The 13,136-nt window shown below is 55.4% G+C and overlaps 7 protein-coding genes across 7 annotated transcripts; 2 read left to right on the top strand and 5 right to left on the bottom strand.

Moving 5' to 3' along the window:
* Positions 1–175: 175 nt before the first annotated feature.
* On the bottom strand, positions 176–1,436 carry SETTUDRAFT_165047 (uncharacterized protein). Its single transcript, XM_008031459.1, has one exon. It carries the CDS (start codon positions 1,411–1,413, stop codon positions 472–474), a length of 942 nt encoding a protein of 313 aa, XP_008029650.1. The 5' UTR covers positions 1,414–1,436; the 3' UTR covers positions 176–471.
* A 302-nt stretch (positions 1,437–1,738) lies between these two features.
* On the top strand, positions 1,739–3,048 carry SETTUDRAFT_165044 (uncharacterized protein). Its single transcript, XM_008031458.1, has 2 exons — positions 1,739–1,990; positions 2,039–3,048. Exons 1-2 carry the CDS (start codon positions 1,866–1,868, stop codon positions 2,943–2,945), a joined length of 1,032 nt encoding a protein of 343 aa, XP_008029649.1. The 5' UTR covers positions 1,739–1,865; the 3' UTR covers positions 2,946–3,048.
* On the bottom strand, positions 3,049–4,596 carry SETTUDRAFT_43487 (uncharacterized protein; the record flags this gene model as incomplete). The annotated part of the gene is made up of 3 exons (XM_008031305.1): positions 4,389–4,596; positions 4,240–4,339; positions 3,049–4,185 (listed from the first exon to the last, which is right to left on the bottom strand). Exons 1-3 carry the CDS (start codon positions 4,499–4,501, stop codon positions 3,049–3,051), a joined length of 1,350 nt encoding a protein of 449 aa, XP_008029496.1. The 5' UTR covers positions 4,502–4,596.
* Positions 4,597–4,827: 231 nt separating this feature from the next.
* Positions 4,828–6,601, top strand: SETTUDRAFT_180837 (uncharacterized protein; the record flags this gene model as incomplete). The annotated part of the gene is made up of 2 exons (XM_008031457.1): positions 4,828–5,476; positions 5,523–6,601. The coding sequence occupies 2 exons, from the start codon at positions 4,828–4,830 to the stop codon at positions 6,431–6,433; spliced, it is 1,560 nt and encodes a 519-aa protein (XP_008029648.1). The 3' UTR covers positions 6,434–6,601.
* A 136-nt stretch (positions 6,602–6,737) lies between these two features.
* SETTUDRAFT_140704 (uncharacterized protein) lies at positions 6,738–7,502 on the bottom strand. The gene is made up of 2 exons (XM_008031456.1): positions 7,232–7,502; positions 6,738–7,152 (listed from the first exon to the last, which is right to left on the bottom strand). Exons 1-2 carry the CDS (start codon positions 7,457–7,459, stop codon positions 6,820–6,822), a joined length of 561 nt encoding a protein of 186 aa, XP_008029647.1. The 5' UTR covers positions 7,460–7,502; the 3' UTR covers positions 6,738–6,819.
* A 500-nt stretch (positions 7,503–8,002) lies between these two features.
* SETTUDRAFT_140700 (uncharacterized protein) lies at positions 8,003–9,656 on the bottom strand (the record flags this gene model as incomplete). The annotated part of the gene is made up of 2 exons (XM_008031455.1): positions 8,003–9,430; positions 9,489–9,656. The coding sequence occupies 2 exons, from the start codon at positions 9,654–9,656 to the stop codon at positions 8,102–8,104; spliced, it is 1,497 nt and encodes a 498-aa protein (XP_008029646.1). The 3' UTR covers positions 8,003–8,101.
* Positions 9,657–10,716: 1,060 nt separating this feature from the next.
* SETTUDRAFT_165041 (uncharacterized protein) lies at positions 10,717–12,089 on the bottom strand. The gene has a single exon (XM_008031454.1). The coding sequence runs from the start codon at positions 12,027–12,029 to the stop codon at positions 10,743–10,745; it is 1,287 nt and encodes a 428-aa protein (XP_008029645.1). The 5' UTR covers positions 12,030–12,089; the 3' UTR covers positions 10,717–10,742.
* Between the last annotated feature and the right edge of the window lie 1,047 nt (positions 12,090–13,136).

Raw genomic sequence — 13,136 nt, 5'->3', positions numbered from 1 at the left:
GGGTAAGTAGAGAAGATGGGTTTGTAGTGGTTAGAGACGCGACGTGAAGATGAGAGAGAAAACGGAGGAATGGACGTCAGGGCCCTGGGTGCTGGGAAGTGAGCTGCAAGACCGGTAGCTGTGAAGCTGGGCGCTGATTGGCCAGTCGGGCCCACACGCGTACCATTTCATGGGGAAGGTGGCTGGCCGATCGGGCCACGGCGTCATCGGCCAGTCTGTGCGCCGTTCGCATCGCCCAAGACATCCCTGTCCTGCCTTTTTTTGCTGCGTTTTTGCGCTGAAGCGCAGATTCTAGAAGCCCACCGAAGAAGGAGAGCGAGCCAGGCGACGCTGCACACCACAGAGAACTCGCCCTCTACGGCTGTATGCGTTCATTTTTTCCCTCGAAATCCGAACCCAGTCCAACGCGCGTTGTCTACTGCGCAGCCGCATCCCATCGCTACATAATACGGCTACGTATATGGCCAGGCGCTATGGCCCCGTGCTCCCCAGCGCAACCTTCATTTCGCCCACTCTCTGGCCGTGCTCATAATCAAAAGCCTGAATGAGTCCTACGAGATGGCTTGCGGCTGCCAGGACGACCAGCACATGGAAGATCTGGTGGCTAGAGCCCCAAATGTCGTATTTTCCTGGACTCCACTTCTCGGGCACCCTGGCGGCATAGATGGCAGCACCGCTAATGTACAACACGCCCTGCAGCAAGACCCAGTTCAGTCCAATGCTCTTGCGCAGGTGCTGGACTCCATACAGCCGAGCCCCGTGAAGGACGGGAAACACGGCGGAGAGGCCCATGAGCACAAACATGAGCGCTCGGAACGGCCTCAGAGCCGGCGTGCGGAACTTGGGATGCGTCGACACAACCGATGTCCCTGCCGCCAGCGTCGTAATCATGGCCCAATATGTTTTCCTCAGCTCGGGCTCATCTCGGAAGGCATAGTACAGCACTGGCACAAAGCTCCCCCATATCAAAAACACGATGCCCAGATAGTCCAGCTTGTTGCCCCATACTGCTACCTCGTGCGAATGGTTCTGAATGGTATGGTACGTGCCGCTCATACCGAGACAGGCCACTGCTCCGGCAAAGTAGCACCCGAATGCCCATACGTCCTCTCTTGTTGCTGTCTCGTATCGCGGTTCCAGTATGATGTACAGAGAGATGCCGGCCACGACTGCCAGCAGGGCGCCGACGAGATGGGTGTAGATGTTGACCGTTTCGTTGTGCAAGTATCCAAGGCTCTTCCACGACTTTGAGTAGGAATTTGACGGTGCTCGGTAACCAGATCGAATGTAGTGGTTGTCCTGCTGCCACGGCGAAAGCTCATCCCATACGAGTATGAGCTTTTCCTCGACCCTTTTCTCTAGTGTTTTGCTGGCATCTGCCACCTTTGAGGCTGCTTCCTCGACCTTGTCCATGGCGTGCTGCGGAGGGGGAGCCTGAAGTAAATTAGAAGATTATCGAGTGTTGGGAATGCCAGGTTACTTACCTTGGGGACTGCTCGAGCCAACTGCCTACTATACTTCAGGGACCATGGGCAGGCTATGCCTCATTCAGCGAAAACAACACATGGCCTTCTGGCCATTTCTCCAAGAATCAAACCCCCAACAGACGATGAATGGCATCTGCTGCCTAGATCGCGCCGTCTCGGCAGGGCGGCGGCGTGGCCCACGCGTCGTCGAGCTCGGGCGCTTGCCCCTCCATCCCACCTTGCGTCCGTAAGTACTTACCTCTTGCGTCGCCCGACTGCTTTCACCCAAGCCTACCATGGGTCGCAATACCTCTCAGCAACGACCCAGGCCGACGCTGAGAACATCTCCCGGAGTGACGTGACATCTCTCCACCCCCTGTCACTATATCCATTGCCGGCATGAAGTCCACCGACCCCGTGCGTCCCAGCAGCCGTCGCGCTGCCTCTGGCGCATGGAACCGCCTCAAGCCTGTCCGCGAAGACATTCTCGAGACATATGGGCTGCCCAGCAAAGGCGAGACACGGTACCATGTCCTCAGCCTCATGTTCGGCAGCAGATGCTTATAACGCAGGCTCAATGACTTCAAGACACAAGAAGTCTACTTCAACCGCATTACCGAGCGCTACATGAAGCTCTGTGCCCTCAACCGCGAAGAACTGGACCGTCTGTTCGCCTCAGTCAGCATACCGCCAGCAGCTCCGGCCGATTCAAAGAGCAGCGATGCCACCTCCAAGCTCACAAGCTCCTTCTCCTCGCTGTCTCTCTCCAAACACGCCCCTCCCGAATACCAGAACACCAGGCCGCCTCCGCTCACTACAACCTCTACCTCGGCCTCGGCCCCTGCCTCTACACACTCGATACCACAAAAGGCTTTTGCGCCCTCGATCCAGGAGCTAGCTACAGTACTCGCGTCCCTTCGCAAGCTCCGTGAGGCCATCACAGCCTCAAGCCGGTCCGACGCCTTTGCCCTACGCGCCTACACTTTTGCCATCCACGTCAGCGTCCTGTGCCATGACTGGGCTTCATATCTGCCATCGCTGCTCTCCCTCCTCAACACAATTCACCCGCGGAACCCCCTGCCCCCTTCGACGCTCCATGAATTCGTCGGCCTCCTGATCCTCGACCAAGCGTGTCGCCAATCGGATTTCGCTGGCGCCCGCCAGACGAAGCTGCAATATGGCTACAAGGACTGGAGAGTCGAGACTGTGCTCAAATGCCTGGTTGCCGATGATTTTGTGGGGTTTTGGAGGGTGCGTAGGGCTGTAGATGGGTACCAGAGGAGTGTTATGGAGTGGGCGGATGGCGGAGTCCGAGTTCATGCGCTCAAGTGTTTGGGAAAGGCGTATCTGAGCGCCGATAGGGCGTTTGTCGAGCGGGTGACTGAGAGGCGGTGGGAGGAACTGGTGCAGGAGGGCGTGGGGTGGGAGTTGAGTGCTGATGGCGAGAGAGTGATTATCAAAAAGCCAAAGGTGGCTTGAGCAACTGATATGCATCTGTACTTTCAACCCATGTATGGGGCATGGACGTGATGGCAAGCGTCGACCGGGGTATCATTAGACTTTTTACATCAAACCACATCAATCACTCGTCCATTTCCTCGTCCTCATCTTCGTCGTCCTCGCCCTCGCCCGCGTCCGCTGCATCCTGCCAAACATCGTCATCCATGTCGTAATCGTCAAAGTCCTCCATCTCCTCGTCCTCCTCTCCCTCCTCTCCTTCCTCAGCAGTCTCCGCCTTGGCAGCCTTTTCCTTTTTCTTCCTCTCAATGTTCTCGCGCTGGATGCGTCTTCGCTCCTCCTTCTCCTTGTTTCGCTGTGTCCACCTCTTTTCCAATTCTTTTTCTTCGGCCTTGGTCTTGGTGATGAATTCGTGCCAGAGCACCTTGCCGCCGCAGACATCTTCTTCGACTTTGGTCAGGCGCAGCTGCATGCGGGGGCCGAGCTCAATGAGCTTGACGGCGCGCTTCTCAACACGCGGTTTGGAGCCACGGGCGCGGGCGTGCGAGGTGGCGTCGCCGGCTTTGAGCTTTTCCTTCTCACGTCGCGAGAGGACCTTTTGCCGCACGGGTGCTGTGACTTCGACCTCGGCATCCGTATCCTGTTCCGTGTCTGAGACGGAGGTGTAGCCGGCTGCTGAGGGGTCCAGCATGTAGTCTGCCACATCCTCGAGCTTTCCGAGATTTGGCAGTGCACTCTTCTTCTTCTCCCTGCTTCCGACGAGCTTCTCGGCGGCATATAGCCTTCGGATAGCCTTTGGTATTCCCACCTGCTTCGTCGTAATCGCATAGTGCCTCAGGCTAATGTTGATGGAGCCGGTCTCGCCTGAGGGAGCTTCTCGGTTGAGGAGGAGAACTCGTTTGATTGAATGGAGAGGCGTGGTGTGCGGCTGTATCGGCGGGAAAAGACCCTGGAACATGTCCGTCACAAGCTTCTCGAGATGCTTTGGTGGCGCCTTTTCTCCCAACCTCTCCCTCTCGCTGTCGCTGGTCAGGAAGTTGTTCATGACTAGCAGCGGCGCAACCAGGTAGTCGCTTGCGCCGGACCGTGGACGCTTCATCGCCTTGATAATATCTTTGCAGAGAGAGTAGTTTTCCACACGGAAGTGGAGCGTAGGGCCTCGTGGCGTGCGCGCGAGCCGAAGGTTCGTATTGCCGCTCTCTGATCTCGAGAAGAGAAGCAAATGACTAACACCTAGCGGACCACACATGACCAGGTAATCCTACAAGTCGTCAGGGCCAAGCCAACAGAACGTGCAGCTTGTAAGAGAACCTACCTTGAGCTTGTTTGCGCGCCGCTCCTTGAGCCTAATGGCTGTATCGGGTTCCAAGCAATGCCTGACATCGTTGACCAGGTCTGACACGGATTTTCCTACTCTGAAGTTTGTGAGCGACCTGACGGAGGCTTTTGCAGAAGCCCACTCACTCTTGTGCTCCAATGCGAATCACCATCGACTTAGGGCCCGCTACCGACTTCTTGGCCAACTCCTTGTCCTTTGCCGACTGCTTCTTCCTCGCACTTCCTCTTCCACGGGCCATTGCGACGGCTCAATCGGTCGTCCTTGCTCTGGGCTATAGCTTCAAAGCTGAGCTTTGTCTCGAAACCGAGTTCGTTTCCGTATCGCAGGTCTCGGGGGATCGGACGGCCAAATTGTGCAGATGTGCACAGCAGTTGCTGGTTCGTGGGATCGACTGGGGGCGTCGTCAATGTGGTGAAGATGGCTCTCTGTCGCGCCCAGTCGCGGACTGGAAACTTTTCTGTGGGTCCGACCCGCTTTGCCAAGATTTCGAAAGTTCATGGTCCCGACAAGTCGGAATCACCTCGACTTGCGCACGACTTTTCAGAACTCATTCTTCACAGCAAAATGCCCGGCTTTGCGAAAAGAAAACGGAACGAGGACGCGCCCGCCGCGGTAGCTGCGTCGTCTTCGAAGAAAGTCCGACCGTCGAATGCGCCCGCGAAGAAGGCTGCGGCGAAGCCAGCACCACCGCCAGAGCCCGAGTCCAGCGATGACGACGAAGAGGAACAAGAGGAGGATGGTTCAGACAGTGCTGGATATCAGAGTGCTGCAAGTCACCCTGCATCTGAGGGAGAAGCGGATGCTCCTACAGCTGGTGCAGACGAGGCGAAGAAGACGTTCGCTGACCTAGGCGTACGAGAAGAACTTTGCGATGCCTGCGAAAACCTCAAATTCAAGAACCCGACGCCCATTCAGGCCCAGGCTATACCTCTAGCGCTTGAGGGACGCGATGTCATTGGACTTGCTGAAACGGGATCTGGAAAGACAGCTGCATTCGTCCTCCCCATCCTCCAGGCGCTGCTGGAGAAACAACAACCACTCTTTGGGCTGATTCTGGCGCCGACGCGAGAGTTGGCATACCAGATTTCACAACAGGTGGACGCTCTCGGCAGCATCATCAACGTCAAGTGTGCGACGCTGGTCGGAGGCATGGACATGGTCCCTCAAGCCATTGCTCTGTCCAAGAGGCCTCATATCATCGTTGCCACGCCCGGTAGGTGCAGTATTCATACGCTCTAACACAAACTAACAATCGCAAGGACGTTTACTCGACCACCTGGAAAATACCAAGGGCTTCTCCCTGAAGCACCTCAAGTACATGGTTCTCGACGAAGCCGACCGATTGCTCGACCTTGACTTTGGCCCCGTACTGGACAAGATCTTGAAGGTTCTCCCTAGGGAGGGACGGCACACATATCTGTTCTCAGCTACCATGAGCAGCAAAGTCGAAAGCCTGCAACGAGCTGCCCTGCAAAATCCCGTCCGCGTGAGCATCAGCAGCTCATCGCACCAGGTTGTTTCGACGCTGCTCCAACGATACATCTTCCTCCCACACAAGAACAAGGACCTGTTCCTCATCCATCTCTTGAACGACAACATTGGCCACCCCACCATCATCTTCACCCGTACCGTCAACGAGACACAACGCATAGCAATCCTCCTCCGCACTCTGGGCTTTGGCGCTATTCCTCTTCATGGTCAGCTTTCGCAGTCCGCCCGTCTGGGTGCGCTCAACAAGTTCAAGTCCAAGAGTCGTGACATTCTCGTAGCCACCGACGTAGCAGCCCGTGGTCTGGATATCCCCGCTGTCGATCTCGTTGTCAACCTCGACCTGCCCAGTGATTCACAGACATATGTTCACCGCGTTGGCCGAACAGCACGTGCCGGAAAGTCGGGTAAGGCGGTTTCCTTTGTCACACAGTACGATCTAGAGATCTGGCTACGCATTGAAAACGCGCTCGGCAAGCAAATTCCTGAAGAAGTCATCAACAAGGATGAGGCAATGGTATACATGGAGCGAGTTAGTGATGCACAGAGGATAGCAGTCAGAGAAATGAAGGATCTCCACGAGCAGAGGGGTAAGGGTGGCCGCGGAGGTAGAGGTGGCGGTCGGGGTCGCGGCGAAGGCGGAAGAAGAGGACGTGACCAAATGGATGCGGAGGAAGGTTAAGACGGAGACTATATTCTTCGTGCATGCCTTTGGAGTTTGGTGTTTCCGTGTATACCCTGCAAGCTGCGCGATACTGTCAAGTCTTGGAGGAGATGGAAGTCTCGGCCAGGCGCGAAAAGTTATGTCTGTTGTGATGTTTTGGCGGGCGAGCGATTTGTGTTGGTAATGATATGCAGGCATGTTACCTTTACATCTTGTGTCACCTGACTATGCATTCTCATGCCGCTCCTTCCATTACAGGACGGTTACGTCACAAGCTACCGAGCGGTAGTGTCGAGGAAGTCACAATCAAAGCTTCCTTCTGCTCCTGCTGTACTACGTAATCGCCCGTCCACAACAACAAAGCTTTCACTCCCCTTCACTCTATCCACTTCCTACACACGCAGCTATATCGGCGCTTCCCCATTTCCCCTCTCCATCTGCTTACACAGCTTTCCCAGCTCCTCAATGACAACTTGGTGGTCATCCCACTGCTTCAAGCCGCTCACGACAACCACGGCAACAGGGCCGTCACAGTTCTTGATGAACACGGGTACTCCACCGCCGTGGATGGCATAATCCTTTGCCGTCTCGCCCAGCCCCGACTTGGCCTTGAACGCCTCTTCGTCACCACCAAACTGGTTCTGCAGACGCCATGTACTGGCGTTGAAGCGGATGACGGCTGCGCGTTTCCGAGATACCCAGAAGTCATTGTCCAGCGCTGTGCCGGAATGCGTTACCTGTTTAGTTGTTAATACAACTGATTTCCTCGTTTCGCAGTCTGTCCCTGTCCAAGTAGTAGTGGGAATGGGTACTGACGGCGTGGAAAAGCACATGGGGCGGTGTGCTGATGGTGGAAATATCGACAACAGCAGGTCGCTCTTGGGTAAGCAGCCTTGTGCGAAGGTTGTACCCAAGTTTGAAAGCAACGTCCGGGTTCCAGTATGGCAGGATTGAAGCCTTTTCCTGAGCCCTGATGGCTTCAACATCGCGGGGCGCTTCAGAGATGCCCACGTGCTGGGGGATCATCACGTCATCCGTTGCCATTGTGAGACTGTGTATCTTTTCCTTGGTGCTGAAAGTTCCTTGTAAAAAAAAGTTGATTTGAAGGGCAATGACGGAGACAAGGAAATATGGGATTCTCAAGATGCAGATGCAGATAATGGGGGAAAGGTGGGCAATCTGTGATGCAGCAGCACCCCTGTTGGGGATGGATAGGAAATTCCCATCAAATGCCGATGCCGCCCGTTGGGTGGCAGAGCCTTCATAATTGTGGTTCTGCGGCAAAGTGGAGGCTCCGCATTGTTGCGCCAAGGTAGGCAAGTACCCCACGATCATCGATCTTCCGCAGAGCCGCCTCTTACCGATTGCTAGAGAAATCTCGATGTAATGAGGAATGGAATCGCACGTACGAAATATTTCCGTTTTTGACTCTGCTGTGTCGAAGCTACATGGGATGCACTTTGCAGATGAAGAAAACAGACTTGATGGTTCAAAAATCATCCTAGTACCAGTTCTATATAGAATAAACACAAACATTGTTAGTGTGAACATGTCGAGTATCAAAATGATTGATTGGTATCATTGCGTATTAAACTACTAGCTTTCCCTGACCTTTCCAGTAATCATACAGAGCGTAATTAAGTATAGCTTATAAGTATCTACATGCGCGTTACACCGACACACGCTTTAGCCAGCCTGGTACAGACCGAGAGCAACAACATGAGGGTTGATCATGCTGAGGTTGAAGGGAGTCAGGAACGGGTCCGAGTCGGTCAGGGCAAGGAACATGGTATCGTTGGCGGCTGGGTCGCCCTGGTAGACCTCGCTGGCAGGCTGGTACGTGTATCCAGTGTTGTTGCCGGTGATCTCGAGGGGCGTGTAGGTGAGGTTGAGCTGCGAGACCCAAGCGACAAAGGCGGGGGCGCCGGCAACCGTGTCGGTAATGTAGGACATGTTAGGGCCGACGGGCTTGCCGGGGTTCTCCCACGTCAGGTTGACAAGCTTGCCGGGGAAGGAAAGGGGCTCGCTGCGATTGCGGGCAACGGCAGGGCCACAAGAGTATCCGGGGTGCTCGGTGCCGTTGACGTTGACACAGCTCTCACCAGGAGGGATGGTCGAGTCTGAAGGGTCCGAGGGGCGGTCGCCAGCAACCTCGTTGGGCTGGGTGTCGTTAGGAGAGAAGCGGTTGGGGTTGGGCTGGTTGTCAATGAACAGAGCTGGGAAGTTCTGCCATGCGAGGCGAGTCGTGTTCTCCGGACAGGAGCTGATGTACGGGGCGAGGTAGGTCCATTGCCATGACTGAGGAATGCCAGTCTCGAACCATACGGGCATGGGAGGAAGGCCCATCATCTGGCGGAAAGAGATTTGTTGGCGGGCCTCGGTAGCAATCGACTGGGATAGGAGGTTGGCAACCTCACGAGCGTCGAGGTGGGCGAGGAAACCCCAGACACCAGACTCACCCCAGCGGGTGACCTTCATGTTGAAGTCGAGAAATTCGCGGACAGTGCGGAATGGGTAGTTGTACGTGCACTGGGGAGGAGCAGTCTCGCCAAGCATGTTGGTAAGAAGAGTGGCATGGCCAGTTTCCTGGATAGCCATAAAGGCAATGTAGGCACGGTCCTCAGCAGTAAGACCAGCGTCGAGGAAGTCCTGCTCGGAGAAGACGGCAAGACCGTTGTTGAACAGGTCAAGCTCAATCCATTCCTGGTACAGACCAAGGGTGATGGACTCGTAGTCAAAGTCGCTATTCACCATGTAGCGAGGTAGAGTACCGTTGGTGCCGAGTCCACCGGCCGGCATGTAGGGGATGGGCATTGGGTCCTGAGGCTTGCCATTGGTGTTGTAGTAGGTAGCAGTTGGGTTTGGTGGCAGTGGTGCTATGGCAGTACCAAGGGTAGTAGGCGCCTTTTCAGCTCCGGTAGTAGTGGGAGTGCCTGAGTAAGGGCCGTGGCTGGTAGCACCAGTCACGTCTGAGCTCCTGCGAGGAGGTGCTGAGCCGGGTGCGGTGGGTATGGCCTGAGGAATAATTAGCCGCGCTCAATGATTCATTAATATACAATATACTCACAGGAACCTGGGAGGCAGGGCCAAAGACTGTGGCCGGTGTCTCGGCTGGTTCAAAGGTGACCGAGAAGCTAGCATCCGCGTTGGTGTAGCCTGAGACGTTGCCATCTTGAGGCCTGGGAGCGGCCGCAGCGCATGCTGCAAGGATGGAGGTCGCGAAAAGGCTCTTGGTCAACATGTTGAAGAGGATTGTCGATTCGCAATGTTGTGCGGCTTGAAATCAGAGTGCCGCTCCCGTCGCTCTTATACAGATGCTGAGCATCAGTGACCACATCACTAACACGCAACTCGCCAACATTGTTGAATCAATGACCCTGCGGTATGTACCCCGAAGAGGCCTAGTATGCCATGATTTCATGACTGAGCAGATGCGGCAGTAACGGCCGCATTCATGGAGAAATGGGGCAGGGCATGTACTTTTCGGAATGCCATCGGGAAATCGGTGCGGACAAATCAAAGACGTCACCGGCGAAGATCGCATGCTCCATACTTTTGGGTCCAGTGAAAAATGCCATGTACGCAGCGTGAACGCGTGCCTGCAGGGGCTCAGATTTCAGTATTTGCCGCGTGCTAAGAACGTGACGACGCGATGACATGGTGGATCTCGAAGTTTTGAGCCGCTAGCGTATGCGCCCCGCAGACGGGTCGACAGCCACAACAAACGGAGTTGGTTCCAAGGTTTGGCGATCTTTTTGGGGGTGGTACAGCGTTTGATCGAAGACCCGATCCATGATTGATGCTGAGAAATCGGGCCCAGCTTTGGCCATTGTAGTCCGCGGAGCGTCTTCTCGCGTGGGCGCACTGGCGTTTGTCCACTCCTTTATCCACACCACCGTCATTTCGATCGCCTCATCCTATATATGCAAGGTACGGGTGCAGACAAATTTCCGCTTGGCTGCTGGTTGATGTGACCATGGGAGGGCGCCCTAGCTAACACGCCGGGTTTGTGAGTATGGAATATGGCTTTTACTAACAAGAAAAAACAATAGGCACATGTGCATGCGAGGTGTGCCAAAGAGACGAATTGAGATCTCCGAAGCAGCACGGGTAATTGTCGCCTTGGCTCTGGGCAAGGACTATGACGTTAGGTTTGCGCAACTCTTGCTAACACTAATGTATTGGTATAGTGGTGGAGGGAGAACATGGCGGTCACCGGCGAGACGATTATTGGAGGGAGTTTGTGCACAATGCAGAGTAACCTGGCAAAGGAGAAGGCGCGGACATGGATGCGTTCCTTGAAAAGTTGTCATTCGTTAACACTGAATCATTTTGCCCGCGACATCGGGCCCCAGTTTTCGCGTGGAGCCAGCTGGTAGCGGACGTATTTTCCCCTGTCATGGTCCTTGCCGAGCTTCTCGTCAAAGTTGACCTCGAACTTGGTGTTGAGGTAAGCAGGAAGTTTTGTCTCCGTTGTATCCGAACCATCAGCGACAATCTCCGCGTTGTCTGGCGCTGCTGGCGCCGAGGTGGCCGATACTTGAGCAGCCGTGTCTCGAGTATAGCCAGTTGAATTGGCCTTTTCCATTATAGCGTGGCCTGGGCTTCCTGTTTTGAGCGCATTCTTGAGCGGCGCTCGTTGCCGCACCCATTCAAGCATAATGTGCCAGATGTCTTTCCAGGATGCATCCGTTTTGATAGACCCAGGTTTGCAATGGCTCATAGTCACCCTGAATCCCGCGTGTCGGAGCGCACCACGCAGTGCTGCCAATGGCGGTGCGGAGCAGTGGACCACCTTGGCTACCGAACTGGGTATGAAAAAGAAAGGGTGGTGATCTAGCTCAGCAGGATCCGCTTTGGGAATCAGAGGATCTAGCACTTGCGTCTTTTGTGCGCCATTGGCCTTTTCCAGCTTCTCGCCAAATGTAATCTCCTCCAACGCAGTGTGCAGCATTCCCTCTATACGATCCATGGTCGGGTACGTCTGCCGGTCAACTTCATTCAGCTGCGCTAGTACTCTTTCGATGAAGCCAACGTTATGCAGCGGGCCACCGTACATGGGACCTGACAGGTGGGTCTTGTGGCCGCAGTGTTGGCAATGCTGGTCCGCGGACGGCCCCTGCGCGAAGCCATGCTTATACATTGGGTCACCGTTTTTGTTCTTGGTAACCTTATTGCGTGCCAGAAACTGTGTAGACCAGGCGCCGCAGCCACTCTCGCAGTGGTACACGAGCATGGTTTTGCCAGCAAGCAGCTTCACGTCGTTGGGTGCTTTCCGTACCCGCACAAACACGCGAATGTAGTAGTCGATGGAGAGGGAGAGCAGCGGCTCAATGGCCATGCCGTAGCGAGCGGCCGAGGAGGCTACGGCATGCAGGATCAAGCGCAGGCCCCCCTCGTGGCACGGCTCACCCTTGAAGGGCAGTCCGCCGTATTGGGAGTAGGTCTTTTCCAGGTATCCGTGAGAGGCGAAGATGGCAGAATCGGTGCAGGTTACACAGAGCATGCCATCGTCGTTGATGGCCTGGATGGCTGCATCGATGAATGGGGCTGCAGTGCCGTACGGGTCAAGATCAATGACATCGTAGCCCTTCTGGTCGCAGAAGCTGTACATGTAGGCTATAGCATTGCCTGTGTTGGCGGTGATTTTGTCTTCCAGTTTGTTATGTGTGACGTTGAGCTTAATCGACTCGACCGCTGTCCGAGACATGTCGTTGGCGGTGACGGCGGTCGCGAAAGGAATCTCTTGCGCGTATCGGAGAGCACGAAGGCCGGTTGCAGACAGCGCATCCAGGATGCTGAAGGATGGTTTCCAGGAAGACGTTCCATTTTGACCAGCTTCGTCGACCTCGTCCTCATGGTCTGCGTCCTGGCCAAGTTTCTGCTTCTTGGAAGGGCCCGCGCCATTCTCCATCTCATCTTCTGCCAGCTTCCTCTTCCTGGATGCGTCTTCCTCGACCTCGGACATTTCATGTCCTTCACTTGTAGGATTCGTAGCACCTTCTGCCACACGATTTGCCTGCGCCCGCAGTCTCTTCCGCTGATTCTTCTTCCGGAACTGCTCGTGCTTGTTCAGCTTTCGCTGTATAGAATCCTGGCCAAACGTCTTGATAGCCAGGATGCTCAGGTCGCGGTTGAACTGCTGAATGGGATTGTAGAAGACTTGTTGCTTCTGCGTTTCCTCCTTGGACAGCTTGGGATCCGTCGAGGTAGGCACGCCATGGGGGACGAGAATGTGCGCCAGGCCCTCCTTGATAGTGGTGTATTCTTTGCCCTGGTGGGATATATGCTGGCCGGCCTGGGGTGTTGCGTCAATGGTCTGCGCAGGCGCGTCTGCCATGCGGACGTCGGTGGAAGCCATGGTGGGCGTCGTGTGGAAGGCGCGCAGAAAAAAGCTACCAGCAGCCCATGCTTTGCGGGGGACAGCTGTCTGGACGGGCAATCCACATGTACGGCGGATCCAGAGCGTGGCGGAGGCCAGATTGGAGGTTGTGGTCAAGGCAGCAGCGGTAGAGGCACCGTATAAGCGTGGACGGCGCGGGTTGGCAGTCGCAGTCGCGTCAAGGTCCAAAATTTTGGCTTCGGGGTTAAGCCCCCCTATCTCCTGTTAGCGTCTCCGCATGCGACCCTTCCCCGCGCCGCGACAACCACCATGTCATCGCCAGCCACTCACCGGCATGTGAAAGCGCCTCTTCTTCACGAGCATTTGTATACCAGCCCA

Source organism: Exserohilum turcica (genome assembly GCF_000359705.1).
Source record: "Exserohilum turcica Et28A unplaced genomic scaffold SETTUscaffold_6, whole genome shotgun sequence".
Lineage (NCBI taxonomy): Eukaryota > Fungi > Ascomycota > Dothideomycetes > Pleosporales > Pleosporaceae > Exserohilum > Exserohilum turcicum.
The sequence above is the reverse complement of the archived record's forward strand: the minus strand, read 5'-3'. Positions and strand labels throughout refer to the sequence as shown.

Bases quoted from the DNA above. Each gene is read 5' to 3' on its own strand.
- SETTUDRAFT_165047 (XM_008031459.1), bottom strand. From the start codon at position 1,413: ATGGACAAGGTCGAGGAAGCAGCCTCAAAGGTGGCAGATGCCAGCAAA.
- SETTUDRAFT_165044 (XM_008031458.1), top strand. From the start codon at position 1,866: ATGAAGTCCACCGACCCCGTGCGTCCCAGCAGCCGTCGCGCTGCCTCT. The intron at 1,991-2,038 runs GTACCATGTCCT...CTTATAACGCAG, and splicing joins CCCAGCAAAGGCGAGACACG to GCTCAATGACTTCAAGACAC.
- SETTUDRAFT_140704 (XM_008031456.1), bottom strand. From the start codon at position 7,459: ATGGCAACGGATGACGTGATGATCCCCCAGCACGTGGGCATCTCTGAA. The intron at 7,153-7,231 runs GTCAGTACCCAT...ACAACTAAACAG, and splicing joins CCCATGTGCTTTTCCACGCC to GTAACGCATTCCGGCACAGC.
- SETTUDRAFT_165041 (XM_008031454.1), bottom strand. From the start codon at position 12,029: ATGTACAGCTTCTGCGACCAGAAGGGCTACGATGTCATTGATCTTGAC.